Source organism: Aspergillus tubingensis, assembly GCF_013340325.1.
Source record: "Aspergillus tubingensis WU-2223L DNA, scaffold_9, whole genome shotgun sequence".
Taxonomy (NCBI): Eukaryota; Fungi; Ascomycota; class Eurotiomycetes; order Eurotiales; family Aspergillaceae; genus Aspergillus; species Aspergillus tubingensis.
In genome coordinates this window covers 671,015-697,598 of record NW_023336283.1, presented here as the reverse complement: position 1 = coordinate 697,598, position 26,584 = coordinate 671,015, and the positions used below count along the sequence as shown (strand labels likewise).

General features: G+C 51.4%; 9 protein-coding genes across 9 annotated transcripts; 2 read left to right on the top strand and 7 right to left on the bottom strand.

Moving 5' to 3' along the window:
- Positions 1-176: 176 nt before the first annotated feature.
- AtWU_08312 (3,4-dihydroxy-2-butanone-4-phosphate synthase RIB3) lies at positions 177-1,076 on the top strand (the record flags this gene model as incomplete). The annotated part of the gene is made up of 3 exons (XM_035503420.1): positions 177-240; positions 359-476; positions 560-1,076. The coding sequence occupies 3 exons, from the start codon at positions 177-179 to the stop codon at positions 1,074-1,076; spliced, it is 699 nt and encodes a 232-aa protein (XP_035359313.1).
- A 593-nt stretch (positions 1,077-1,669) lies between these two features.
- AtWU_08311 (transcription factor TFIIE subunit TFA2) lies at positions 1,670-2,554 on the bottom strand (the record flags this gene model as incomplete). Its single annotated transcript, XM_035503419.1, has 1 exon — positions 1,670-2,554. The coding sequence occupies one exon, from the start codon at positions 2,552-2,554 to the stop codon at positions 1,670-1,672; it is 885 nt and encodes a 294-aa protein (XP_035359312.1).
- Positions 2,555-3,206: 652 nt separating this feature from the next.
- AtWU_08310 (putative filament-forming protein (Tpr/p270)) lies at positions 3,207-9,342 on the top strand (the record flags this gene model as incomplete). The annotated part of the gene is made up of 2 exons (XM_035503418.1): positions 3,207-3,498; positions 3,548-9,342. The coding sequence occupies 2 exons, from the start codon at positions 3,207-3,209 to the stop codon at positions 9,340-9,342; spliced, it is 6,087 nt and encodes a 2,028-aa protein (XP_035359311.1).
- A 298-nt stretch (positions 9,343-9,640) lies between these two features.
- Positions 9,641-10,423, bottom strand: AtWU_08309 (transferase hexapeptide domain protein; the record flags this gene model as incomplete). The annotated part of the gene is made up of 1 exon (XM_035503417.1): positions 9,641-10,423. One exon carries the CDS (start codon positions 10,421-10,423, stop codon positions 9,641-9,643), a length of 783 nt encoding a protein of 260 aa, XP_035359310.1.
- Positions 10,424-10,865: 442 nt separating this feature from the next.
- AtWU_08308 (Mg-dependent acid phosphatase) lies at positions 10,866-11,585 on the bottom strand (the record flags this gene model as incomplete). The annotated part of the gene is made up of 2 exons (XM_035503416.1): positions 10,866-11,331; positions 11,392-11,585. The coding sequence occupies 2 exons, from the start codon at positions 11,583-11,585 to the stop codon at positions 10,866-10,868; spliced, it is 660 nt and encodes a 219-aa protein (XP_035359309.1).
- A 470-nt stretch (positions 11,586-12,055) lies between these two features.
- AtWU_08307 (uncharacterized protein) lies at positions 12,056-14,227 on the bottom strand (the record flags this gene model as incomplete). Its single annotated transcript, XM_035503415.1, has 4 exons — positions 12,056-13,326; positions 13,387-14,026; positions 14,084-14,131; positions 14,204-14,227. 4 exons carry the CDS (start codon positions 14,225-14,227, stop codon positions 12,056-12,058), a joined length of 1,983 nt encoding a protein of 660 aa, XP_035359308.1.
- A 974-nt stretch (positions 14,228-15,201) lies between these two features.
- AtWU_08306 (putative DEAD/DEAH box DNA helicase (Mer3)) lies at positions 15,202-20,115 on the bottom strand (the record flags this gene model as incomplete). Its single annotated transcript, XM_035503414.1, has 10 exons — positions 15,202-16,316; positions 16,378-16,590; positions 16,643-16,740; positions 16,856-16,950; positions 16,997-17,572; positions 17,627-18,315; positions 18,365-18,546; positions 18,598-19,597; positions 19,674-19,805; positions 19,875-20,115. The coding sequence occupies 10 exons, from the start codon at positions 20,113-20,115 to the stop codon at positions 15,202-15,204; spliced, it is 4,341 nt and encodes a 1,446-aa protein (XP_035359307.1).
- A 480-nt stretch (positions 20,116-20,595) lies between these two features.
- Positions 20,596-22,200, bottom strand: AtWU_08305 (putative UDP-galactose transporter; the record flags this gene model as incomplete). Its single annotated transcript, XM_035503413.1, has 4 exons — positions 20,596-20,907; positions 20,956-21,930; positions 21,995-22,024; positions 22,132-22,200. The coding sequence occupies 4 exons, from the start codon at positions 22,198-22,200 to the stop codon at positions 20,596-20,598; spliced, it is 1,386 nt and encodes a 461-aa protein (XP_035359306.1).
- A 1,972-nt stretch (positions 22,201-24,172) lies between these two features.
- AtWU_08304 (uncharacterized protein) lies at positions 24,173-26,404 on the bottom strand (the record flags this gene model as incomplete). Its single annotated transcript, XM_035503412.1, has 1 exon — positions 24,173-26,404. One exon carries the CDS (start codon positions 26,402-26,404, stop codon positions 24,173-24,175), a length of 2,232 nt encoding a protein of 743 aa, XP_035359305.1.
- Positions 26,405-26,584: the final 180 nt, after the last annotated feature.

The window sequence follows — 26,584 nt, the reverse complement described above, 5'->3', positions numbered from 1 at the left end:
CCAGCAATTCCAAACCTACCAATCTCCCCATTCCATCAGAGGATCCAGTTACCCTCAAGGTAGCATTTAGCCATTCCCTCAGCCCCGCCTCCAATTCCGCAAAGCAACGAGGGGAACAATTCTCCAAGACAACCACCTCCTTCATACAAGACAACCAAACCGAACCACCAGCCAACATGCATTCTCCTTCGGACCCAACCCTTCAATTCGACTCTATTGAGGACACAATAGCAGCCTTCAGTGAGTCACCCAGCTCCAGAACCTCCAACCCGCGCCGGCGCGGGGCAAATCCATCCCACCACACCCATGACACATACATACTACACCCATATAACTAACAACCACACCAATTTACCAGAGAACGGCGAATTCATCATCGTGCTCGATGACCAAGACCGCGAAAATGAAGGCGATCTCATCATCGCCGCCGACTCCATCACTCCGGCGCAAATGGCCTTCCTAGTTCGCCACACAAGGTGAAACCCCCATCTCCCCCACCCCCCACCAGCATATCAAATGTTACTCAACAAGATCATCTATGCTAACGATGAATGAGCAGTGGGCTGATCTGCGCCCCTGTCACCCCCGAAATAGCCGCCCGACTCGCCCTCCCCCAAATGGTTACCGAGAACGCCGATCCCAAGGGAACCGCATATACCGTCTCCGTCGACGCAGCTGATCCCTCCATAACAACAGGTATCTCGGCACAGGACCGCGCCCTTGCCTGTCGGATCTTGGGATCTCCCACCTCCACGGCAGCGGATCTGCGACGACCCGGCCATGTGATTCCGCTACAGGCTAGACCCGGAGGTGTTAGGGAACGCAAGGGACATACTGAGGCGGCAGTGGAGTTCTGTCGGTTGGCGGGCAAGACGCAGGCGGGTGTCATCGCAGAACTTGTGGAGGATGGAGAGGTCGTCCAGGGAGTTCCGGAGATTGGAGGCAACAATGGGATGATGAGACGGGATGGGTGTTTGAGATTTGGGAAGAAGTGGGGGATCAAGGTGTGTACGATTGAGGATCTGGTGGAGTATGTTGAGAAGGTGGAGGGTGCTGCTGCTGTTAATGGGTACTGAGTGAGAGTGAGTGAGTGTTGATCGATTCCTCATACATGATTTCTTCTCTTCGTCGCCTCTCTTGCACGCCTTCTTGTTCCATATTGTTCTTGGTGGAGCATCTTAACATGCGTGCTTTCTACTGTCTTGTTTCATACCTTTCATATTCACTCTCTTTCGTGGTTTACCTCATGGGACCGGATGGACCTCGTTGCATTCAAGGGGGAAATGAACTCGAAAATTGGCTGGGTGTATATACTTACTAGATGGAGGGTGCACGGTTGGAGGGATGTTGGCTTCGTCAATAGAATTAGTAACTTTTGGCTTGGATATCAATCGAATGTATACATATGTTGAACATAACTAGATAATATCACTCCTTCCTACTGAAGTAGTAGATTAGAACATCTAACCAGAAACCTGGACAAGCCTCTATAACCATTTAATTATCCGGGTATCGATTTTGCTAATATAATTGTACAGGTAACCATAGAACAACCCCATGTCTAATACCCCTACAAACGCCAGTATAATGCAATGTAAGCCCCAAGCAGGAAAAAAACCAAAAAGACAGTGGCACACTTTTCGGAACCAGGAGGCGACGAAACCAAGCACTACCGTTTGAGGTGCGAATAATCTCTCAAAACGCCCATCATGTGAGTGTTGGTGGTCTTCCCACTCCGCCGTGGCTTTTTCACCTTCTTGTTCTCAATCTTCGGCCGGGCCTTGACAACCTTGTTCTTGTTGGTAGGTAAAATACCCGCCTTTTCCAGCTCTTCCTTAACAGCCTGCTGATCAGGAACCTTGATCTTCTCCCAGATCTGACGGAACTCAGGATCAAAGTGCTGAATCAAGGATGGATCATTGGCCCAAACCATCTTGGCATGATCGTCCTTCTTGTTCCGAGTGACCAGCAGCTTGCCTTCCTTCTCGAGCTTGTTGATCGTGTCTTCCACGTTGGGCCAACCCTCGCGAAGTTCGCGCACACTCATTCCCGCACCAGTCGACTGGGACTGGAGTTTCTGGAGGAGCTGTTCGGCAGTACGGATGTTGTGCGGGGGACGGAAGCTGAAAGTGCCTTCGCCGTTTGCGCCGCTGGGATCGTACTGGACCTTCTCGTGCATCTGCAGAATGCTCCGCAGTGCTTGAACATAGCCTTGGTCATTGGCCCGATGTTGAAGGGACAAGTAGGAGACAATATCGGCGAACTTGAGCGGGATTCCCTTGGACTTCATGTGCTCGATCGCAAAGACAACCTGCGTCATGATATCCTTTCCTGTGCCGGTATTGGCAGGCTGCGAGTAAACGATATCCGCATCGTGTCGTTTGCGTCTCGCATCGTCGCTTGGAGTAGGTGTAGACGTAGAGGAGGGAAGCTGGGAACTGCTCGCTGAAGTGTTGTTGGCGTTGTGCACGAAACGACGCTGTTGGGGCATGCGGGCTGCATAGTCCATAACACCGGCGTTGAAGCTCTTCAGTTGCTGTTGAAGATGCGACATGTTGGCGGTGGTAAGGCTGTGCCTAGATTACACCTGAGAAGGAGACGTAGAACGAAGATCGAGGCCAAGGGGGCAGTGAAGCCAGATTGAGGCGAGGCCTCGCTTTGTGAGAGCACAAAGGAGCTCTGGTAAAGGCTGTGTTATATCATATGAGAACAGAGAGAAATGGGCCAACCCCGGGGGACAATCCCTAGATCAAGAGTACCTCACAGACGAGGTAAATAGAATCAGTGGGGATGTGGGGAGAGAAAGAGAAGGAAGAAGGTCGTCATCGCCGCCTGAGACTTTGCGATGCACCCGTTCCGGCCTGAGGCGGACATGACATCACGTGAGTGTTGACATACGCTAACCATATCGAGAGCTCCGCCCAGCCATGGAGCCTCTCGTTCGTTACATCTCATCGCGCAACGGGGCCCTGTTCATCTTCTCCCCTTCACTAGTGCCCATTCCATCATTCCCAGCGCTATTCCATGGCTTAGTCTGCTACCTGGAAGCTGTGCGCTCTCGCTAAGGGGAATTTCTTTCAACGCGCAGCAGACCCATTCCGATTCACCTACTGTGGCTTGTTCCGTCACTTCGTCCATTGTTTGTCGTCATATAGCATTACCCTTCATTTGCCAGCAGCTATCGCTGCGGACAGCCCATGGTAATCATGGCTGCTGCTACGATTGAGTTACCGTTTATTTCGTCGCACTACGCCATTGCCGAGTCGACTTTGAGCACCCTCACCACAGCTCCTACGGTCGAACTAGTCAATCAGCTTTTGGAAGCTATTACCACAAAAGCACGCGAGCATGATGAGCTCAAGTCTGATAAGATACGCCTCGAGGTGGAACTAGATAATGCCGTCCGCTCCAGAGACAACAAGATTAAGGTCCTGAAGAGCTCGGTCGAGAAGGGCCATGCCGAAGTCGAGGAAACAAGGAAGAAACTCCACGAGTCCGGTTAGTTCCTATGCGGACCCGCAACTACGCGTTTACTTACGCTCTGCAGAAAACATTCGCTCTACCCTGGAATCCGAGATTGCTACACTCAAGTCGTCCTCCACGTCAAACGAATCCGAAGCCAGCTCATTGAAATCTCGCATCTCGTCGCTCGAAGCTTCCAACCGAGACACTCTATCACTCCTCGAATCCAAGTCTGCAGCCTATGACAAGCTTGCCGAGGAGCTCTCGACACAACACAAGAAGACGATCGAATTGAGACGCGAACTCTCCACCGCCGAGCAGAACCTCCAGGCCGCAAACTCTGCCTCCGCCAGCGCTAAGTTCCGTGAGCAGAGCCTCCAGCAGGATTTGGAATTGACAAAGAAAAACAACGAGTGGTTTGAGACGGAATTGAAGACGAAGTCCGCCGAGTATCTGAAATTCCGCAAGGAGAAGAGCGCCCGGATTTCGGAGCTTCAACGCGAAAATGAGGAGATCAGTGCCAATGTTGACTCCTTGAGACGGAGCGAGAACGCCCTCAAGAGCCGCCTGGATGAGGTGGAGCAGCGTTATGAAGAAGCGCTTTCCAGCATCAACCAGCTCAGAGAAGACGCCATCAAGGCGACCGAGTCGTTCAGAATTGAATTGGATAGTGCAAGTAGACTGGCCGAATTGCAGTCGAATGCTGCCGAGACTTCGAAGCAGCGTGCCAAGGAATGTCAACTCGCACTGGACAAAGCAAGAGAAGATGCTGCGGAGCAGATTTCCCGTCTCCGAGTGGAAATCGAAACCGAACACGCCGACAAAGAAGCTGCTGAGCGCCGCGTTGCTGAGCTTGAGCTCACGGTCAGCCAGCTCGAATCCGATGGTTTTGCTGGAAGGAGATCCATGAGCCCGGCGCTGAATGGCGCAGGGCCCAGTACCCCAATGCGTCCCAGTACTCCAGTGGGCGCGTTTTCACCTAGAGCGTCGCGCGGAAAGGGAGGACTCACCCTGACGCAGATGTATACCGAGTACGACAAGATGCGGACATCGCTGGCCATGGAGCAAAAGACAAACCAAGAGCTTAGATCGACTCTAGACGAGATGGTCCAGGATCTTGAGGCCAGCAAGCCTGAAATTGATGAACTTCGTGCAGATCACGGTAGACTCGAGAATGCTGTCGTCGAAATGTCCAACATCTTGGAAACCGCTGGGAAGGAACGAGACGACGCAACCAAGGAGGCAAGGAAGTGGCAAGGTCAAGTGGAGGGATTGGCCCGTGAAGGAGACATTTTGCGTCAGCAACTGAGAGATTTGAGCGCTCAGATTAAGGTCTTGGTTTTGGAAAATGCCATTCTGAAGGAAGGCGAGACCACGTACGATAGAGAGGAACTCGAGAAGATTGCACGCCAGGAGATTGATGACTCTTCTGCTGATCTCAACCCAACCGGACGTTTCATCAGTCGCAATTTGATGACGTTCAAGGATCTTCACGAGCTCCAAGAGCAGAATGTCACTCTCCGCCGTATGTTGAGAGAGCTTGGGGATAAGATGGAGGGCGCAGAGGCCCGCGAGCAGGATGCCATCCGTCAACAAGAGCAAGAAGAGTTGAAGGAGCTGAGAATCCGAGTGCAGACTTACCGTGACGAGATCGCTAACCTCGTCGCCCAAACAAAGAGTTATGTTAAGGAGAGGGATACCTTCCGGAGCATGCTTACCCGCCGTCGTCAAACCGTTGGCGACGCATCTGTCTTCTCACAGTCTCTTCCTCTGGGCGCAGCTCCTCCCGCTTCCGAAGAGCCGGCAAAGGATGTTCCAGACTACGCTGATCTGTTGCGCAAGGTGCAGGCACACTTCGACAGCTTCCGCGAGGAGTCCGCCACCGATCATGCGGCATTGAAGCAACAGGTCAATGAGCTGTCCAGGAAGAACAGTGAACTGATGAGCGAAATTAGCCGCTCCAGCAGCCAGCTTGTTGCCGCCACCCAAAGAGCCGAGCTTCTCCAGGGCAATTTCGACATGCTCAAGAACGAAAACGCAGAAATGCAGAAACGCTACGCCACACTTCTGGAGAACGCCAACCGACAAGACATCAGGACTCAGCAGGCTGCGGAAGATTTGGTGGAGACGAAGGGTCTCGTTGAGAGCCTTCAACGGGAGAATGCCAACCTTAAGGCAGAGAAGGATCTCTGGAAGAATATCGAGAAGAGACTCATCGAGGACAACGAGACACTGCGCAACGAGAGAGGCCGACTTGATTCTCTCAACGCCAATCTTCAAACCATCCTCAATGAGCGGGAGCATACCGATGCTGAGAGTCGTCGTCGTTTGCAGAGTAGCGTGGAGTCTCTCGAATCGGAGCTTCAATCCACCAAGCGGAAGCTTAACGATGAGGTTGAGGAGGGAAAGAAGGCATCTTTGCGCAGGGAATACGAACATGAGCAAAGTCAGAAGCGAATTGATGACTTGGTGACGAGCTTGGGCGCCGCTCGGGAGGAGTTGGTTGCTGCGAAGACGACAAGAGATCACTTGCAGTCGAGAGTCGACGAACTCACTGTCGAGCTGCGTAGCGCCGAAGAACGCCTTCAGGTTGTGCAGACTAAGCCAAGTGTGTCTGCTGCTCCTACTGAAGCGCCTGCGGTTCCGGAGGAAGGCCAGGAGAGTGGTTTGACACGCGAACAGGAGCTTGGTATTGAAGTTTCCGAGCTCCGTCGTGATCTGGAGTTGACAAAGAATGAGCTACAGCACGCGGAAGAGCGGGTGGAAGACTACAAGGCTATCAGTCAGCAGAGCGAAGAGCGTCTGCAGTCGGTTACTGAGACCCAGGAACAGTATCGGGAGGAAACGGAGCGTCTCATCGAAGAGAAGGATAAGAAGATTCAGGACCTTGAGAAGCGCATCGAAGAAATTTCTACCGAGCTTTCGACTACGAATGGCGAACTTACCAAACTGCGTGACGAGCAAGGGGAGGCTGGCCGGCATTTGGAGGAGCAGAAGGCCGCGCTGGAAGCAGAGATCACAAGGTTGAAGGACGAAAATGAACGGCAGATCGCTTCTGCTCAATTCCACCAGGAGGATCTCAAGGCACAAGCTGAAATCGCGCAGCATGCCCAACAGAACTACGAGACCGAGTTGGTCAAGCATGCCGAAGCCGCGAAGACCCTACAATTGGTCCGGTCCGAAGCTAACCAGCTGAAGCTGGAAGTTGTCGAACTCCGGACTCAGGCCGACACTTTCAAGAAGGACCTTGCTCAGAAGGAGGAAAGCTGGACTGAGATCAAGGACCGGTATGAGAGTGAGCTTACGGAACTGCAGAAGCGCCGCGAGGAAGTTCTCCACCAGAATACGTTGCTGCATACCCAACTCGAGAACATTACAAACCAGATCGCAGCCCTCCAGCGCGACCGGGCTAACATTCCTGAGGGGGATGAGGACGGAGAGGCTGGGGCGCCCAACCTCGAAGGCCTCCAGGAGGTGATTAAGTTCCTGCGTCGTGAGAAGGAAATCGTCGATGTGCAGTACCATTTGTCAACCCAGGAAAGCAAGCGTCTTCGTCAGCAACTCGACTACACCCAGACCCAGCTTGACGAAGCCCGGCTTAAGCTCGAGCAGCAGCGTCGCGCGGCTGCCGACAGTGAACACAGTGCTCTCAGCCACAACAAGTTGATGGAGACCCTGAACGAACTCAACCTGTTCCGCGAGAGTAGTGTTACGCTGCGTAACCAGGTCAAGCAGGCGGAAACTTCACTTGCGGAGAAGTCTTCTCGCATCGAAGAACTTGTTCAGCAGATTCAACCGCTAGAGACTAGAATCCGGGAGCTAGAGAACACTGTGGAGACGAAGGATGGAGAGCTGAAGTTGCTGCAGGATGACAGGGACCGGTGGCAGCAACGTACGCAGAACATCTTGCAGAAGTACGATCGGGTAGACCCTGCGGAAATGGAAGGTCTGAAGGAGAAACTTGAGACTTTGGAAAAGGAACGTGATGAGGCCGTTGCTGCCCGGGACACTCTACAAACCCAGGCTGCTGCATTCCCAGAACAGTTGAAGCATGCGGAGGATCGTGTGCAAGAACTGCGCACGAAGCTCACGGACCAATTCAAGGCTCGGTCTAAGGAGTTGACTGGCCGTATCAACGCTAAACAAGTGGAGCTGAATACGGTCGTGCAAGAGAAGGAAGTTATTCAAGAAGAACTCAAGACGACTCGGGAGGAGCTGAATGAGTTGAAGACGAGGATGGCCGAGAAACCTGCAGCACCTGCAGCTCCTGCTGTCGAAGGAACTACGGGTGTTGACTCGACGCCTGCTTCTCAGTTCCCTGCGCCAACAACGCAGCCGCCTGCCGCCTCTGACGACCAACGCGTGAAGGCTCTGGAAGAGAAGGTGCAGCGTCTCGAGGCAGCTCTTGCGGAGAAGGAGACTGCGTTGGCCGCGAAGGAAACAGAACACGAGGCCAAGATCAAGGAACGCTCTGACAAGCTGAAGGAGATGTTCAACAGCAAGCTGGCTGAAGTCCGGGCTGCTCATCGGCAGGAAGTTGAGCGGTTGAAGTCCAGTCAACCAGCCGCTCCTCAGGAACCTGGAACCCCAGCTCCCAAATCCGAGCAGGTGCCAGCAACGCCGGCGACTCCTGCGGCTGCTCCAGCGACACCTTCCAAGGACACTGGACTGCCTGAGCTGACGGACGCGCAAGCCAGGGAGCTTGTTGCCAAGAACGAGACCATTCGTAACATCATTCGGAGCAACATCCGCACCCAGGTGGCTAAGCAAAAGGAAACTGACAAGCAGGAGAGCCAAGCCAACCAGGAGGCCATGAGCACACTGGAGCAGAAGTTTAACGAAGAGAGAGAAGCGTTGAAGAAGGCCCATGAAGAGGGTGTGGAGGAGAAGATCAAGGCTGCCGTCGAGTTGTCGGACAAGAAATCACTGGCGAAGCTAAGCATGCTGGATACCCGATACAGGACAGCCCAGGCCAAGATCGATGTGGTTCAGAAGGCTGCTACGGAGACACCACAGAAGCCCGTTGTCGAAGTGTGGGAGGTCGCAAAGACCACCAGAGCGCCTCCGGCGGCGCAGGCCAAGCCCGCCCAGGTGGCATCCCCTGCGCCTGCACCGTCTCCCGCGCCCGCAGCGGCCCAGGCTACCCCGGTGGTACCATCGCCGTCGCCTGCTCCGACGGCCACTCCTGCGGCCACACCCGCAACTACGCCTGCAGCTGCACCCCAGGCACAGCCTGCGGAGCCTGCAGCAGCTTCCACAGCCGAGCCACCTTCTGCTGAATCTACGCCGCAGACAGGTGCCCCAGCACAGCAGCAACCGCAGCAACAACCTGCGCCTGAACAAGCAGCACAACAACAAGCTGCCCCTGCAACGGCTCAGCCAACCACCAATGCTCCTCCGAACCCGTTCGGGCAGAGCCAGAACAAGCAACCCACCTCGTTGCCCAGCAAGCCTCCGGCCGGCAATGCTCCCGGTCTTATGCGAGCACTGACATCCGGATTGCCCGTCGCACGAGGCGGCAGAACCGGCGGCCGCGGCGGGTCGCAGGCGAATCCTTTTGGCCAGCAACAGGGCCAGCAGCAACAGGCGCAAGGTCAGGGTCAAGCCCAGCAGCAAGCTCCTAGCCAGCGCGGCTCTGGTCTGCCCCGGGGCCGTGGCGGACGCGGAGGTCATGGACGCGGCGGAAACCAAAATGTACAGGCTACGAATGCCGCGCAGCAGGGACAGGCTAGTCCAGGCCGCTCGCTGAATGCCGGTGCTCGCCAGTTCGTGCCTCAGGGCAACAAGCGTGCTCGTGAGGATGGAGGAGAAGCTGGAGGCGAAGGAGGAGCCACTGGAGGAAAGCGCATGAGGGGAGGAGGTCATACCCGGGGGTCATAGGATCTAGGACAGCGTGAATTGCATTTTTCTTTCATTTTTTCCATGTACTTTATGTCTCAATGTGTCTGCTGGGATAGGGTAGATGTTCTATGCAACATCAGATTTCTTTTGTCTTAAACGATACGTGCCATATTAAGTAGTAAGATACATCGAGACTTAGCAAGTCAAGAACGTGCACAAAATAACATGATGCTTGCTTGCAGTGTTTTCAAAACTATGCATATGAACTGGGTATAGAGCAGAAACAAACCCCCCTTCCCCCCATCATCCAACAATCTATCACAATAAAAAAAACATCTCATCTCCTCCTCCCCCCAATCAACCTAACCAACGCATCCCTCTCCCTCTGCAACACCATCAACCTCGCCTCCTCAATCACCCTCCCCTCCAACCCATTTCCCCCAACACCATTCCCTCCACCATTCCCTCCTGCTGGTGCAGGAAAAACCACCTTACTCGGCTCCACCCTCCCCACAGCCCTCCTCCTCCTCCGATTCCCACCCCCCCAAACAACCATCCAATCCGCAACCCCATCCCCATCCGCCACCTCAACGCCCGCACACACCCGACAATGCGATCCCACCACGCTCCTCCTCCCAATCACCGCGCGCGCCTCCACACAACTCGCACTATGAATATGCGCCCCGGGAAGGATCTGCGCCCCTGGGCCGATTGTCACGCTGTTCGAGATGCGGATAGGTAGAATCGACCCTTCGTCTTTGCTGGCGATGCCGCTTGATGTAGATGTGGTTGATGTTGTGGATGTGGAGGTGGTGGGCGCGGACCCGATAACGCTCTTCTCGCTGATTATGCATCCGTTGCCGATTATTACGGGCCCTTCGTAGGAGTAGATTCGAGCTCGTGGGTGGATTATTGTGCTCGCTCCGATGGAGATTGGGTGCGAGCCTTGGATTAGCAGGCTTTCGGAGATGGTGGCGCTGGGGTGCGCGGTTATGGGGGTGCGGTGGTGGTGAGATTGGGAGTGGGAGGGGGAGGGGGGTGCGCGTTGCTGGGTGTGGTGGGAGGGTGGTGGTTTGAGGTGTGTTGATGTTGATGATTGTTGGTGTTGTCGGGGGTCCATATTTGGGTTGGTGGTGGTGGTGGTGTTCTGATGTGAGATTGTAGAGAAGAGGTGATTGAGAGTGGTGGGAAGGTTTTGTAGGTAGGTATGTAGGCGATAGACTGAGTAGTATCTGTTGTGTTTGGTTGTGCTGTGTTGTGTTGTTGATTGTGGTTGCGGATGTTATGGTGGAAGTTGATTGATGTCCGCGGAGGTGAGTTGTGGAGACCGACACGGGCCCGTGAGTACTCCGTAGAGGAAGAGTAGCACCATATTCCCTTATAGATTATTACCACGCTTGATACATAAACCAATGTATTTAATGTACATATCAAAAGTATAAGTATATAGTCGTCATCTATCCCAACCGGGTATCTATCATCATATCTAACATAGCAAAACCCAACTAAACGCCAACACCCATATCTACAACGCATGTCTATAACCCACCCCACACACAACATCACTCTTCATCCCCATTCTCTACATCCCCCTCCTTGCGCTGCTTAATCCCATTCCTCTTCCGCCACGCCCAAACTCCCCGATCCACCTCCTCCCTCGTCATCCCATCCTTCACCAGACAAAACGTCACCCCCAACTCAGTCTCAACATTCCGGTTCCTCGCCTCATCATCAAAAAACAACATCTCCTCATACGCCACCCCGCTCGCCTGCTGAATGCGCGAGAAATGCTGCGTCTTGTTCGCCGGGAAGATCTGCACGTAGTCGAAGTAGTCCAGTGCGCGCACAGATTTGGTCTTCGCCGCGGGGTTATCAGAGAACGTAGGGATGATGTGCAGAGCTTTGAGCATGTCGCGGGCGAGATCGGGGGTGTGAGTGCGCGAGGCTAGAGCTAGCGGAATGTTCTTGCTTTTGCAGGCGTAGACGATAGAGGAGACGGCGGGGTAGAAGGCGAATGACTCGTTCCAGCTGCGGGATGTGAGGGTGAGTTATATGGTAGTGGTTTTGCTAGGGGATGAGGGGACATACCGATCCGTGCAGCGGGAATTGTTGTCGCGGGGCTTGATAGGGGCGCTGACGTGCGTGTCGACCCAGAATGGCCAGAGAGTGTAGTCGAGATCAAAGGCGATCAGCTTCGGGAGGGGAAGGCCGTCGTTGAAGGTGGCGGGCGAGATGGAGGCATCTTCTAAGGGCTGAGTGTTGGTTCTTTTGGTCCGCATCATGGTTGTTTGAGCCTAGGGAGGATTCTGGATCGACACGCTATCTCTCGTTTTAGGGGATTCGTTAGAAGGAGAAGAAGAGGTGAATGGTAGAGGTGAAGGTGAAGGTAAAGGCGAAGATGGCGAAGATGGATAATGAGGGGTCACGTGCGGGGAAGGGGGATTCACCAAAAGACTGAGTGAGGCATCTTGGAGTAAAACTTCGATCCTACGTGTCGATAGTTCTGACATCTATTACGCAGAAATCAATTTTTATCATCATTATCATTATTAAGCTATTATTATGGACTCGCCAGACAAGGATCTCGTTGATCAGTGTCATACAAAGACCAGGCTCTGGCCGGCAGACATCCCGAATCTGAGTCGAGCACCTTCATCGACTGATCACTCGTACAGTGGCTCTCCTTTTTGAACTTTTGAAATCATGTCTTCTGCGTTTCACATTGCGATCTGAAATACCTGTCCTGCAGTTTTCATTTCCCCTTGATCGACTTCACCTTGGATCGATCAGCCTTCCACACGCTGTAATTGAAGCAATCCAACGTCTGGAGGAGCTTCCAAATCTGTTGGTGCTCTTCGGCGCCTTGGAATGTTTGTGCGTGTTCGAGGGCCTCCCAGCTAGCGGCATACTTCAGAATGCAATTCTGCTGCTCATTGTCAAGCAGCCCATTCGCGCCGACGACATAGGCAATCGTTCGTCGCCAAACCTTTAAAGGAACGTCGAACCGCAACACGCGGTCTTCATCAGGGTTCCGGCTCCTTGTACCCGAGCTTGAGGACGCTGCAGAAGGGATTTGCATGACTTCAGTCGCGACAGCCGCATTCATCGATGCAGAAGGTTCATATGCCTCCTGAGGCGTGGGAAATTCGGAGACGAACGCTTCATAGCGGGAGTAGGATGGACCGGCGCGTTGTCCGGCCCCTTCAGGGGCAGTGTTCGTAACCGGAGGGCCTATGTGCGCGATATCTTCACCTGGATACGAGTATGCACCAGTATTAGGTTCGACAAACCGCACGCGAGTCCGGTTACGAGGCTCAACAAACTCCACATGGGCGTAGTTTGGCCCATCAGATGAGCTGTCGTCTCCTTGAATCGACTCCGCCTCTTTCTCGCCTTCGTCCACGCGTACGTTATTCTCGACATCGGTGCCTCCCACCTTACTATCCGATCTCGGACGATTGTCATCATCCAGCAAGATTGTCCGTGATATGAGCATCATTTTCAGTGCGGTGCTCCAAAGTGTGCTGCTATGCACGCCTTCTATCTTGATTGCCTCAAGTTGGACGCGTTTGCAGAGACGAGCGTATTCGGTTTTCAGATCATTCCCAACCTGATTTGCGGGTTTCTCGTCATGGTCTTGTCCTTTGTTTCTGCCGCGGCTGGCATACTCTTTGCCGTCATTCTCGTCGTTTATACTCTGCCCTTCAGCCTCTGTATCGGACACCACATCACGAAGACTTTCTGCCACCTCCAGTAGCCGCACTGTGTATGGCGGGAGATCATTGGTAGGGCGCCAAATTATGCTCTTGCATAGGGACGCAGTTTGAGGAAGAGTCACAGACTTCCCTTGAGGAAGGAACTTAAGTAGGTGCTCCGGCGTGTGTTGAGCTCTGAGCATGCTTTGCAGATGAAGGGCACTGGTGTTGGACAGTCCAATCTCCGATAGGATGAGATGAGGAATGGAACGCAGACCCCGAGTGCAAGTAAACTCGGCCTCTTCGGCCCATTCAATTTGTGTGTGGCCTAGAAAAGGTCATCTGTTAGTTCCAGATACATACCTAGAAGAGGAAGCCGTGCACCTACTTTTCGGACGGGCGTTTTTACCCTTGTCAGGCGACTTTTTGGATCCCTTAGGCTCGTTTTCCTTGTCCGACAACTTCATTCTAGCCAAATCATCATCAATTGAATCACTTTTGGCGTTAGGGTCAGGACCAATAATGTCCGGAGCATCACTCAAAAGCCAGTCGAGGTCACTTTTGAGGTAGACCCGCGCGAAGTGCTCAATGCCCAGACAACCAAGGGGGTTACCACTCAGATCAAGCTTCTTGAGCATGTAACAATTTTTAAACTTCCCGAGAAAGGCCTCCCACTTTTCCACATCTTCCGCAGTCTCAATGTGAAGCTGGTTCTTGGAGAGATCCAGTTCCCGAAGGTCACCTTTCGATAAAGCGACTACCTCTGCCAGTTTAGCCAACGACTCCACGGTAAGCTGGTTACCTTGGAAGTGGAGCTCAGCGACCTTTACTATGCGGGAGGTATGAACTTTGCCCTCTCTAACTTCTTTGATTTCAAATTTGATGCACTCGATCAAGACATCGATGAACTGGTTGAGGCCAACATCCGTCAACTCTTTCCCGGTAATATCGATTTCAACGACAGGGTCTCGTAAAGCCGATTCATGGTTGCCCGGTTTATTGCGATCTTCAGGCGGCAATCGCTTTTTCTATAAGCAGTTGTCAGTCTACTTCGCTAGAGTTAAGACCACTCGACTACCACCTACCAAGCTAGTTAAGACGGCCTGGCCCGCTTTGATGCCTCTAATCTTTCGCTATTCAGCAAGTCATCGTCAGCCACTGTTCTCTAGGGTTATCATATTTTGATACTCAATGGAAGAACTCACGCCAAGGTAGTTGAGCTTCCCCATATTGAGGAACGACCACGAAGGTACAGTGTGCAACTTCTCTGATTCCAAGTTAGCATGCCTGCTTCAAGAGTACTGACGAAGTCCAAGATAAAAGAAGTGATAAAACCGATGAAAGATGGGACGGGATATATTGTGCCCAACTATTCGCTTAGCGATGGTCAAGTCATGATGCAGCGAGGCGTGCGGGCGCGTCACCTGTGTCAAAGTACACACAACCCCGAAGAACAAAAGACAGGATTCTGTGAAAAAAAGAATCATATTGAATCACATACCTGACTATTGATGTGCTTCGAAGTTAATTTCGGTATGTTGTGATAGATGAATCGTCTATCGACGCGAAGTTGGGAAGCAGAAGATTGTTTGTTAGTGGAGAAGAGAGAGAGAAATCTAGATCAGTGAAGAGGAGAATGTGTCAACAGCCAGCCCTATATCGAAATGTATACAAATCAGCACTAGCGTGAAACACTACCTGTGTGTTTCTGCACTGTTCCATGAACCTCGCTAATGCAGATTAGGAAGAGTCTGGAAAGATAGTGTTGGAAACTGAAGGCAGGTGATGTGAGACATGAGAGTCACGGACAAAGCTAGAAGGTCTTATAGAAAGTAGGCCTGGGGGTGCGTGACTTTCAGCGCGTTTCCCTTTTGGGCCTTCGAGGGCTTTCACTCTTTTTCTCATTCACTTTCACATTGCGATGGCAACTCATGCTTTGGAGAAGATGAGCGAGTGTGTGTGTTCTTTTTCTACTCCTTGAGCAGTATCTGAAGGGCTTATTACGGTGTTTACCTCGCGTGCGAAATTCTTAAGTGGTTCACTATACTAAGTTTCACTTCTGTATGGCATTCTCCGCATATTCTGACAACATTCGGTTGCCTACTGTGATACTAGATGTACTTGTGAAGGAAGGAATGTGGATGGATGCTTCCATATCCGCACCACATGCTGAATTTCACAGATTATGTCTAGCTATCAAGCTTTAGAACAAATTGATAATATCCTTGAACTCATGCAGTAGAGCAGGGTCAACATCCTCCCAGCCTGCGGGAACCTCAGCTGCTACATTTGTAGTACCACCGGGCTGGAAAGAGCTTGGATAAGTAGCTACGATGTCTTTGTTCATCTTGCACCTCTTTCTATTGGCGTCAACGGTCGTAGTCAAGAGAACCTTCCGTTTCTTCCCATGGGAACCAGCAGGAGTAGATTCATGATAGTCAGGTCTATCATTTTGATCATTCTGTATCATCACTTTGACCTCTGTGGAGGCTGGATTGATTATATCAGTCTTATCAAGGCCTTGTGCTGGTTGAATGTTCTCTTTTGGACCATCTTCGGGTGCAGAAACCATATCCGTCACTGGTGGTAACTGGAAGTTGGGCCATCCATCATCATCACTCCAGTCTTCTGTATTCAAGTCTCTCATAGCGTTGTCTTCGATAGTGGGGGCTTCGGGATCCTGTTTCTTCGACGATGTTGCTACTATGGCCTTTCCGAGCAGCAGGGCGGATGGTGAAGGGAAGTCACTGAAGCTGTCGTTTCCGTAATCACTTGAGGATTCTAGTATGTTCTTTGAAACTGGACAGCCAGAGTCATTTCCTGGCTTATTGTTTTTGTTGGTATCCGTGTTTACTGAGGATGGTTTGTGTGTTGAGACCGGGGTTTCTAGTAAGTGTCTCTGTGCTTCGGAATCAGAAGGGTTACTCGCTTGGGTGGTAGTGTCCTTTTTGGCTATTGTTGCTGAAAGGGTTGTCTGACTGAGCCCCGCTGTCTTCTTACCCTTGTCCTTATCATCGTCACCTGGTCGCTTCTTGTTTGCTTTGGGTGGCTTCTCGAGTCCTTCTCGACAGCAGAGATGCTTACATCTGCTTGCAATTAGTTGTTTTCCTTTGGACATGGGATCATTGTAATACGTTGTCTTATCTTTGCACCGATGGTTGCAGGCCCATCGACCGTTTTCGAGTCTGACAGCCTCTACTGTTTCAACTATCTGATTGTTGCTTTGATTCGGGCCCTTACTCGTATTTCTTGGAAGCTGTGCTTTGTCTTCTGGCGATTGTGGCAGCTTATCGACACACGACCAGTTCTCGGCTTGGTCTGCAGATGATTCGGGTCAATCCGTTGAATGCCCATCTTCACTAGGAGCAATCCAACTTACCATTTTCTAGGAAATCCCCGAACAAAAGATCGTCACTGTCCCAAATGTTGATATTTCGGGCGACGGATTTGGTCTGGGAGGTGTCGTTACTGCGTCGGCGAGAGATGTTAGGTTTGGGCCTTTCCGACACTACATCGGACGGAGGATCTAGCTGAGACGGAAACAAGCTTGCAGGGAGATCAGGTTTCAACTGTGCGGATCGCATAGTCCCAGCTAAGATCGTCAGCAGTCATGTTACATGACGGTCAGGGGCATTCCTGGGTACCTATATCGTCACACATTGCGTAGCACGTCACCGATTGGCCGGCGCTTTTCAGCTCCGCACTGAAGAGTATTTCCTGACCACTGGGCATCTTACTGGCACTAAATCGAATTAGAGTCGTTGAAGTGTGCTTGGTATGTCATCGATAATACTTGCCTTATGCGTCGGAAGTCGAGCAAACGACCATCTGAAGTACCCGCCATGAAGCAGACATACACGGGGCGACGTTGGAAGTATGTCGGACATTTCTCGTTCATGAAGGCGACCTCGCTTCTTATATTGACCTGTACAACTGTACCAGTCTTTGTTTCCTGCTACTGTATCAGCAAGAGATCTTAAAGGCTTCTGGTATAATACCTTGCCAATCATCTTGACGGACACTCGAAGCTTGGGAAAATCAACAAGCCGCTCCAACAACTTCCTCCCGAACGGGGGATTTCTGCTCAAGATCATATCAATTTGATGAGGTTCACAAAGCTCCAGTGCTTCAATGCTAGTGATTCCTGACGACGCTAGTTTTCGAACGGCAACCACACCAATTTGTTCGATCTGCTTCATCTGAAGTGGGGAGTCATCCCAGACTTTGGCACCGAAGCTCCTTGCAAGCTCTAGTGCATTTCGTAGCGTGAAAGAGTCTTCAAGGCCTACCTGACAGTCAATTATACATCGGATGAGCCTGTTGATGTGAGAAAAGACGAATGTCTTGTCCTGTTGGAAAGTGAACCTGTGCTTCTGGAATGGTTCGCCATCTGGCAAATCAACAGCACCTAACTCGGACTGGATCAACAGTGATATCTTGTGTGCGGAAAGTGCTATATCCACGTTCACTGGGAACCGAATTGCATTGGAGCGATTAATCTCTTTATATAGGGACTTCTCGCCCGCCTTGAGGCGTATCTCATGGAATTCATCTGCTCTCGAAATTACCGACAGCTATATAGATGGTTAGTCTTGAGTATGCCCTGCGGCAGAAGTACAATTCCTTACAATTTGAGGTACGGTTGAATGAGGCTTCAAAGTAAGCAAGGTCTTCATCGTCTCGAAGCGCACATAGTATCGCGCCATGGCATCACCAAACTTGGTGGATTTGAGACTATCGGCGGAGACCAGTCCACAATCCTGAAGAAGCTTTATATCTCTCTGACATATCTGTCGGAGCATGTCCTCTTCATCTTCTTTATCAGCGTCTTCCTTCAGTCGATAATATGTCGGGTTTCTTTTCAATCTAATGAAGAAAAAAGTACCAGCGAGCCATCTGATAGCAGATTCGATGTCTGTGATGTTGCCAAGTCCGATTTCTGCATTTAGATGGTCAGTAAGATTCAAATGTAAGCAGCTTTCAAGGCTCTCAGAGCCAGACACGAGCCTCTCATAGTGAGCTTCGCGTGCTTGTCTTGTCATTATTACCGCTGTGGCACTGCCATCGAACTGTGGTCTACCGGCGCGCCCTAGCATTTGCATGATTTCTAGGTCGGAATATTCTTTGCAGCCTCCCTCTTGCCACCCGACTGTTCCTTTTATTATGACAAGATGGCAGGGCATATTAACACCAACTGCAAGAGTTGATGTGCAACAAATTATGCTAACCTGTCCATTGAGGAACCCTGTCTCGACCGAGCGGCGATCAATTGGATCAAGGCCAGCGTGATGGAAAGCTACTCCAGCAGCAATCGTGGCTACACAAGTTAATCTGTATCACCATATCTTGAGCGGAAAAAGTGGTACCTCTTAAGTCAACGCTCTGCACTTCCATAGACCTTCCTGGTCCCTTCCATAACCTAGCAGGAGGATTGGACATGGTCCACAAGCGTGTAAGCTCCTTCGCGGTAGCAACAGCGGAATTCCTCGTGCAGCAAAATATCATTATTGGCTTCTTTCGAGAATGAGATGTTATAATATCTGCAAGTCTACCGGAAGAACATCAATAGCAAACTCTTTTTTTTATGGGGACAACTTACTTAGAGGTACACATCTTGTCGAATGCGAAATCGTTGGCGTGAGACTGGTAGCCATACACGAACTTCTGCAACTTCACAGGACGAAAGTCTTCCCCAAAATGCTCTCTGTGGGCAGGCACGTGCTGATTTACTGAATCCCTACCTAGCCACGTTGCTATATCATCTGAATTTGGAACCGTAGCACTTAGAGCGATAAAGCGAACGTTCGACCCGTTTGCTTTCATGCGAGATACGACAGCCTCTAGGGTTGCACCACGCGCTTCCTTGAGGATGTGAACTTCATCAATGAGGAATAGCTTGACGAGCTGCATTAAGCGTGCATGGTCCTTCCACTTCCGTGTCATGCTGTCCCACTTCTCGGGTGTCGTGATGATCACTTGGCTGTTCTGAACACTCCTCAGTTGAGTGTGGTCTGTATCACCGGTCAACTCTGCACATTGCAGCCCTAATGTATTGAACTTTCTACTCCAGTCTCTGAACTTCTCGGAACAAAGAGACTTGGTAGGTGCCTGATATATCACTTTGAACCGTTCATCTTTGAGGCAGTTGAGTAGACGACATATTGCCAGTTCCATTATAGCTGTTTTGCCACTGCCTGTAGGTGCGGCAAGAACAATGTTGCTATCGGTCTTGTAGACCGATTGGAAACATTTTGACTGTACGGCATTGAATACGGGGAAGGGAAAGATCGACCGGTATTTATCTGGGAGCTCATGCACAGATATCAGGACAATTCCTCGAATTGAAACTGGAAGATGTTGTTGGAAGGGGCCTCTTTGCCGGTCTTGGCGGGTAACTGACGATATCTCAGCAGAGTGAGAAGCCAGTATTTCACGGTTGGAGGAAGTATGACATTCAACATCGTTCTCGAAGTCATGTTCGGAAGCATATGCATTCGCCCTACCAGCTCGCATCCTTATCAATGGACTAGATGGCGATCTCACACCCGTATCCGAAGAACTAGAGCCGAAACTTTGACGTGGAGTGGCATGAGGACCCGCTGTTGTTTCAAGCCATGTTAGCTCGATCCTTCAGGGCTGGGATCCATGAACCTTATATCGAGCATGTGCTCTGACCTTGAAAGAAACGAGAAACCTGGTTATAGTCTGTTCTTTGGGGAGGCCTGGACAACGAGCTACGGTCTGCGAATGAACCAGCTGTCTGAGGACTCTGTCCTTGCTCATCCGATTGGGCCAGGAGTTCAAGGTCTAAGGTTTAGATGATCAGCCTGATCTAAATACTCTGAGATGGCATTGTGGGGTAGTTGATCGGCATACCAAAGGCATCCAGCTCTAGATCATCGTCCCGAGAAAACAACTGCAGCTCAGGCCGATAGCTCCTAGAGCCCTCTCTGGGTAGTCGATTGAACAAAGGTTCCTGTGCACCTTGGACTAGCCTTTGATCAATGATGGCACTTGGGTTTGATCGGCTGGGAGTAGGGAGTTGAGGAACGGCCCTACGCTTATAGGGAGCATTCCGACGGGCTTGAGGGATTGAACGATAAGTATTGTGCCGCATGTTAGATGGTGAGATGATGGAATCATACGATGGGCAAGACGCTGCCACATCCACGTTTACCACGGAAAGGTGAGAGGAGGTTGAACCAGAACTGGGTAGATGGGGAAGGGGAAAAGTCACCCGCTATGAAGCACGTGGGGTCTTCTACGGCCAGCATACAGCACGCGGACAGAAGTCAAGATTGATGATACATGTAGCAATTGACTTAAAGCCTTTTGGATTTGCCGGTCTTCAATTCCTAGGAAAGTAGATTGCTCAATGTGAAAATGATCCGTGGGTTGTAGGATTGCGAGTCGAAAGAATCAACAACGAAAGAAAATGATGTAAATAAAGTACAAGAAAGTGGAACCTATATGACGAAAGCAAAAGGGGCATCATCGCTTCTATCCATCCTTATTTACTTCCCGGAAAAACATGATACAGCAACGCGAAGGTCATCCCTACGCGGAGATTGCGAAGATAATGTCCGCAAATTGTAGTTCAGTGGTCTCGTGAGTGCTTTTCGAAATATCCACCGCTTGGGGTGCGGCCAGCGCGTACGTGGCCCGGGGATGTAGGCCTGGACGTCGAAAGCCCATCAGTAGAGAGGAAGGGGGTTCCAGGAAGCTTTATGGAGATCTCATTAGGCGATGGGGAAGCTGGTGAAGCATCCCCACTCTTGCTTTCCTTCTCGTAGCGATCCACGCGGATCGGAGGCGGACGGAAGGTTTGGCGCTTAGCCTGGGCAGATGCAGAACTTGCATCCTCGCAAAGGCAGGTAACCACCAATACTGCGAATGATCCCAGGAGATACTGTGAAGATTAGCACCTACTCATAAATGAAGGAATACGGTCACATACATTGGCAGTGAGTTCAAACTCAAATAGCCAAACGCTAGCCAGTGTTGTGAGTACAATACTCGCAGCCATGGCCATGTTCTTGCCATCCCTGAATGCGTAACCAATGTAAAAGGACGTGGCAATGCCACCAATAGCCTGAACGACAACAGTGGACCAGACAATCCAGTTGTAGCCCTCGAAGAAGCCATTGGCAGCAACCTTCTCGCCATCCAAGAAAATAACCCCGATGAAAAGCGCCGGGAATATCGAATAGACGGACAACTGCACGTTACGGATCCAGAGCGATGTTGACTTGGCACTATCCTTCAGCACTTTCTCGAAGTAAACGCTTGCAACGCCAGAGGCGAGGCAGGCGCCAACTGTGGCCAAGAGGCCGACGGTAGCATTAAGTCTAGGGTTGGCGGTCATCATATCCTCCTCAATCCCCTCATAGGTTGCAGAACGCTTATGGAGGTTCTCGCGTCCTAGCTTGGACGCTTTCCACTCTTCCAGAGACCGGGGGAATGCAAGACGCGCAGTCTCGTCTTGGAGAGTCATATCGTCAGTGTTACCAATAGGCATCTGCACCAAAGCAACTCCCGCCAAGAGAAGAACCATGAGCCCCAATTTCCGGAGCGAGACAGGTCTCTTAAGCAGTACCAAGCTGGCTATAGCCACGACAATCAGTTTCAATTGGTACGATGCCTGGAAGGTGGCTGGCGGCAGATTCGACAGAGCGATGTACTGCAGCGAATTCGCAAGCGTATAGAGACAGGCAGGAATAGCAAGCTTCCAGCTATCACCGGAGAATATGGCAGTTGTGAGGGAGAAGAAAAGCGACGTCGCGGGAACCGAAGGAGGGGCTGTCTTCGAAACCTCGTACAGCGCCATGGTCAGGGAGATAGCGAGCTTTACGACCTCATTGAAGAAAACGGTAGTAGACGTTAGGTAACGCTTGCCGCCAGCCGGCGACATAACTCTGGAATAATGCAATAGCTATGGGAGGACGAGATATAAGCAACCATGGACGCTATGATCAGAGTCGAGGGGAGCGACTCACCAAGACAAAGGACGTGCACTGCACGGTCAACTATTTCCATCAAAAACAATGTCAGTGAGTAGATCCTCAAGAGTTTAAAGCAGACAAGCAGCAGGATTGTCATAGTGACAGTATGTGCAATATGACCAGTGACTTACCAGTGCCCAAGACAGATGTTTCCAAACCGATCCCAGTCCCGAGGACTGGCGCTGGGCGGGCTCCCCCATACTGACGATATTTGTCTTCCCCTTAACTAGACTGGCGATTCTCTTTAAGGTAACGAGCAGGGTGAATTATGAAGAGCAGTCGAAATTGTCGGGCGGCGAACGGACAGGAACTCCGCACTCGATTACCGAGGATGTCGCATACAAATTGGGCGCGTGGTCGTGGTGGGAGAGGGGTGTCTTCACGCTTGACGAGGAATTTGCTAGCGAACTAGACCGACACAAAGGGAACCGATACGGTCGCGGAGTGTATCAAGGATCGGAGAGCTCGAGAACAGAGCTCTCGAGGATAAAAGGCCTCAATGGAGGTCGAAAAACTGAGCGCAAACGGGGGGAAAACCAGAAGAATGAGGGAGCGAATGGACTAAAATATGAGGGATCCGGGGTATTCTTGAGACGCTTGTTTGGGCGGTGTGGATCACGGGGCAGGTGGCGGTCTAGTCCCTTTGCTTGTTCGGATGGGCACTTTTGGTTCCTCCCAGCCATACATTAAATTCGGTCCCAGAACCAAGTGCTTCGACTTTCGCCCAGAACTGCCCCCCTGAGGATCGCATCTGACGTCAGGTTAAGACATACATGCCTCGATCGACCTCGTCACTGCACTGCGCAGATCCAGCTGACGGAATATCTGCTCTTTGTACCCACAACAAAGCGCGCAAGCTGCAGATTACGCTACGTTCCGCTCATCATCAACGTGCCATGATACTATTTGGTAAGGTCCGATCGGCAACACACGGTATTGCAGTCAGCTAATATCACCGTGATATCAATAATAGTAAACATGCATGATCTGCAGTAAATCTTATCACGTTACAAGGCTTGGTCTTTTGACGGGAATCAAAGCCGACGGCCTAGCTACTCACACAATAACTCACAAAGCGAGGGCCAGACCCAGTCGAACGGATGTTTCTTGGCAGAACTCAGAACCTTGGTTTGTGTACCAAAGTTCCAGTTCCCCTCTATACTCGCAACGCACGGCCGGTGAGGCCTCGACGTGAGATTATGTCGTCGGTTGGGATCATCATCAGCATTCCTCTCACCGGGGTCATTACAGCCCAATCCATGCGGCTCGGACCGGAGGAATTTGGGGGCCTAACAGCAATCCTTCACTGATGCTTCGAATTAGGCAAGGTATGATAATCTTACAGGAGCCGATTCTCGAAGCCCGTAGGGTGGGCCTTGGCCATCGTAGAGACGAATGATTGACACAACACATATACATTGACATTACTTTCCGTGTTGAACGCTCTTAACTATCTAGAGAGGGAAGGAAGAAAGTGAGAGCATACAGGGTGGCCATTTTCACCGCCATGATATTAAGTAGAAGGGAGATCGTCGCAACTGCAACTCTCCTTGCGATAGCTTGCTATGTCATCTGACTGACACCTTCCGTTGGGTAACTGTTTTGCTTCTTCCCGCATGTCGGTGGTTCGAACCATTCCCCAACCATTATCCTTACTATATTAGGCCTTCTGGAACTCTACTCGACATACACCTTGCGAGAAAAACGTCTGAAAGAGTGTGGGCAATACACAGAAGGTCCCAGGTCTTATGATCACGTATAATGCAGCAGGTCCTTAAATACGGGCAAGTAAGCTCTACAGTAGAGTTATCAGCATAGATGGTTCAATTATGTGGACAGTGTCCGATAGTAGCCCCCTCAAGTCTAGGTCGTCTATTTACAAAATGTCTTTTGCCGTATAGCATAAGTAGCCATAACCAACCAAACATGAGTAATAAAAAATTCCAAAATAGATGCCATCTGGCCGTATTTCGCTTGATCGATTCGAAAAGGAGAACGTAATTAAGGAAAACCAAAGAGTGTATGTTGAGTCACAGGTATAGAAATGGGTGAGTGAGTGTGCAGGCGAAGGTAGGTATTGTAAAGGTTGAGTAAAACATGTCATCAAAGTTCAAAAAAGTAAAATGAGTGGGTATCATGACTGCGAGCATCTTGCAACAAGCAACATCATGTTCAGTGTACAGCCGTCATAGTTCCATTGTCGTTATTCCACCGCAATGTCCACATGGGAAGTTCATCCCTTTGCTTCGGCTCCTCGGGCTCTTCCAGGACAATTGCCTCGCTGCTATCTGTACGCCGCCGTGAGTGCCGCCTCTTGTCTTGCGGCACAGCGGGAATAGGACGACGGGGTGGTGGCCCTTGAGACGGTATGGGGGAGAAGCGGTGGATGGGGAGCGTCGGTGTCAACGGCGAGGCTGCGCTGGTCGATGGAGACGAAAGACCCTCGGAGAAAGCCAAGCTAGCACGGGGAGAAGGGAATGAGTTGATGGTCCTCTGCTCCTCGTCGGAAAAAGTGCTCTGACAAACGGAGCCTTCCCTTTCATTGCGACTCGCATTGGCTTGGACCGATTTAGGAGGGAAAGCAGGGCTTAGGCGTAAAAATGACATGTCTGATCCATAAAAAGAATCCCGCGAAGGAACAGACAGCATGGAACCTTGGTCGGGCTCCAAGCTACTGTTAAATCGGCTCTCCTGGAAGATACTGGGCGTAATCTTCCCCTTCCTTTGTCGCATTGCCTCGAGGAGATGCTCCTCCTGTCTCGTCACCGCGATGACTCGGCTTCTTCTATTAGTCTCCTTCTGGGAGGCAGAGGGGGGCTTTCTGAGCTGGCTCTGTCTCTGATGATTGAATATCGGATCTCCGTGGAAGAATTCCGGCTCAGAGATTGTGGGTATATCGCTGGATCGACGAGATTGACAGCTGGCCATATATGATGACCTCTCGGCTGAGGACTGAGACACGTCCCGACGAGCGGATTGAAGCCTCTGTGATGGGCGCGATCCACGGCTAGTGACGGACATCGGCTGATCAATGCTCCGTAATGTGCCCTTTGTCGCTTGTGCCGCCGATGCTGTACATATCTCGGCTTCGAATTCGCCGTAGGTTGCAACGCTGTCTCTAGCATTTCGATCTCTGTTAAGTCGATCGCTGTTGAGGTCCTCGTCATCATCTTCATCCTCCGAAGAGGAGAGGCAAAGCACGCTGGAGCTATTCAAGTCCGCAGTCTTCAGTGTAGTTCGACTACTCTTCTTTGGCACCGAGCACTTCTCCAATGCAGCAGACGCATGCAAATTTGGTCTCCTGGGTTCGGAGTGATTTGAAACACGATGTGAGCTTTGGCGAGAACGAGCTTTAGGAGATAAGTAGGTCTCCTTGCTCCACTCACTGCCAGAACTGTTTGAGGTAACCTTCCACAAGTTATCATCCGGGGCGCGAGAATCACCGGTTCGCCGTTTATCTTGGCCTTGGGATCGCGACTGTGAGCGGTTAGAGCGACCCTTGGTATTGCGCCGAGAATCTTGCTGCAGTTTCTGCAAGGCTAAATCCATCTCACTGGCCCGCACGGTCCTCTCCAAGGACGGATCAAGCCAGTTCGACGTCTTAGTCTCGTAGGATGATGCCTCAGGAGCCCGACCGCCGTAGGTTTGGTCGGTCGTCTTTACCAGGTGAGGTGGCGTCTTTGCGAGCTTGGTGCCAGCTGCATGGTCCTCAATGTTTTTTGCCTTGGTGACCGGATGCTCAGAAACTATGGAGATAGCAGAGGGAGAGGCCACCAAGCGTTGCGGCGACAGGAGTGGCTCAGCGGTTGCCTTGGGCTTGGGAAACAGTAGGGAGAGGTCGATCCGGGGTGGGCGCATTTTACGCTTTGAGTCTTTCATCGGGCCTTTCGGTTGCCTGAGGCTAGAACCAGACTCGGCGCTTTGCCGTGACTCTGGTTTACCTTCAGCTGCAGGCCCGAAGTCGGATGTCGCGACTCCAATGCCAGGAATTGTATTGGCTGATGAATCCCGAGAACTGAAATAGGAGAATAGGGCGGAGGCTGAACCTGACTGGTGGATTTTCTTTGTCGACGCTGGCATCGGCTGTCCAGGAGCATCATCTGGGCGAAACTCATGGCCCAGCAGGGGTGATGATGCCCGAACACGGAGGTGTTGTGGGGGAATAGTGGTCTCTGGAGCAGCAGTCGGGAAGGGAACAAAACCACCACTCTTCTGCGATTTGATCTCCGGAGCTCTCATGAAGCTTGGTCGTCTCGAGCGTCGTTTGTCGTCACGCTTAGAATGAGTCTCGTGGACGGAGGCATCTGTTGTGCCGAGGATTTTGTAGGCCTTAGATGTGTTCTCATTCCTCGAATCTCCCGGGCTGGCTGCGGGTGAAAGCACTCCACTTTTAGAGGCATGCATGCTGGAAGTCCTTGGTGGGATAGGTATGGACTGCTGGGGCATTAATAAATTTAGTATGGGCGTGACCCACGTCGACACTGCGGGCTACAATCCCGATGTCTCTTCTCCAAAAATCGAGCTATAACCAGATAGCAAGAAGTGGTGAATGTCAAAAGAGAGCAAGAGTTCTTTGAATCGAAG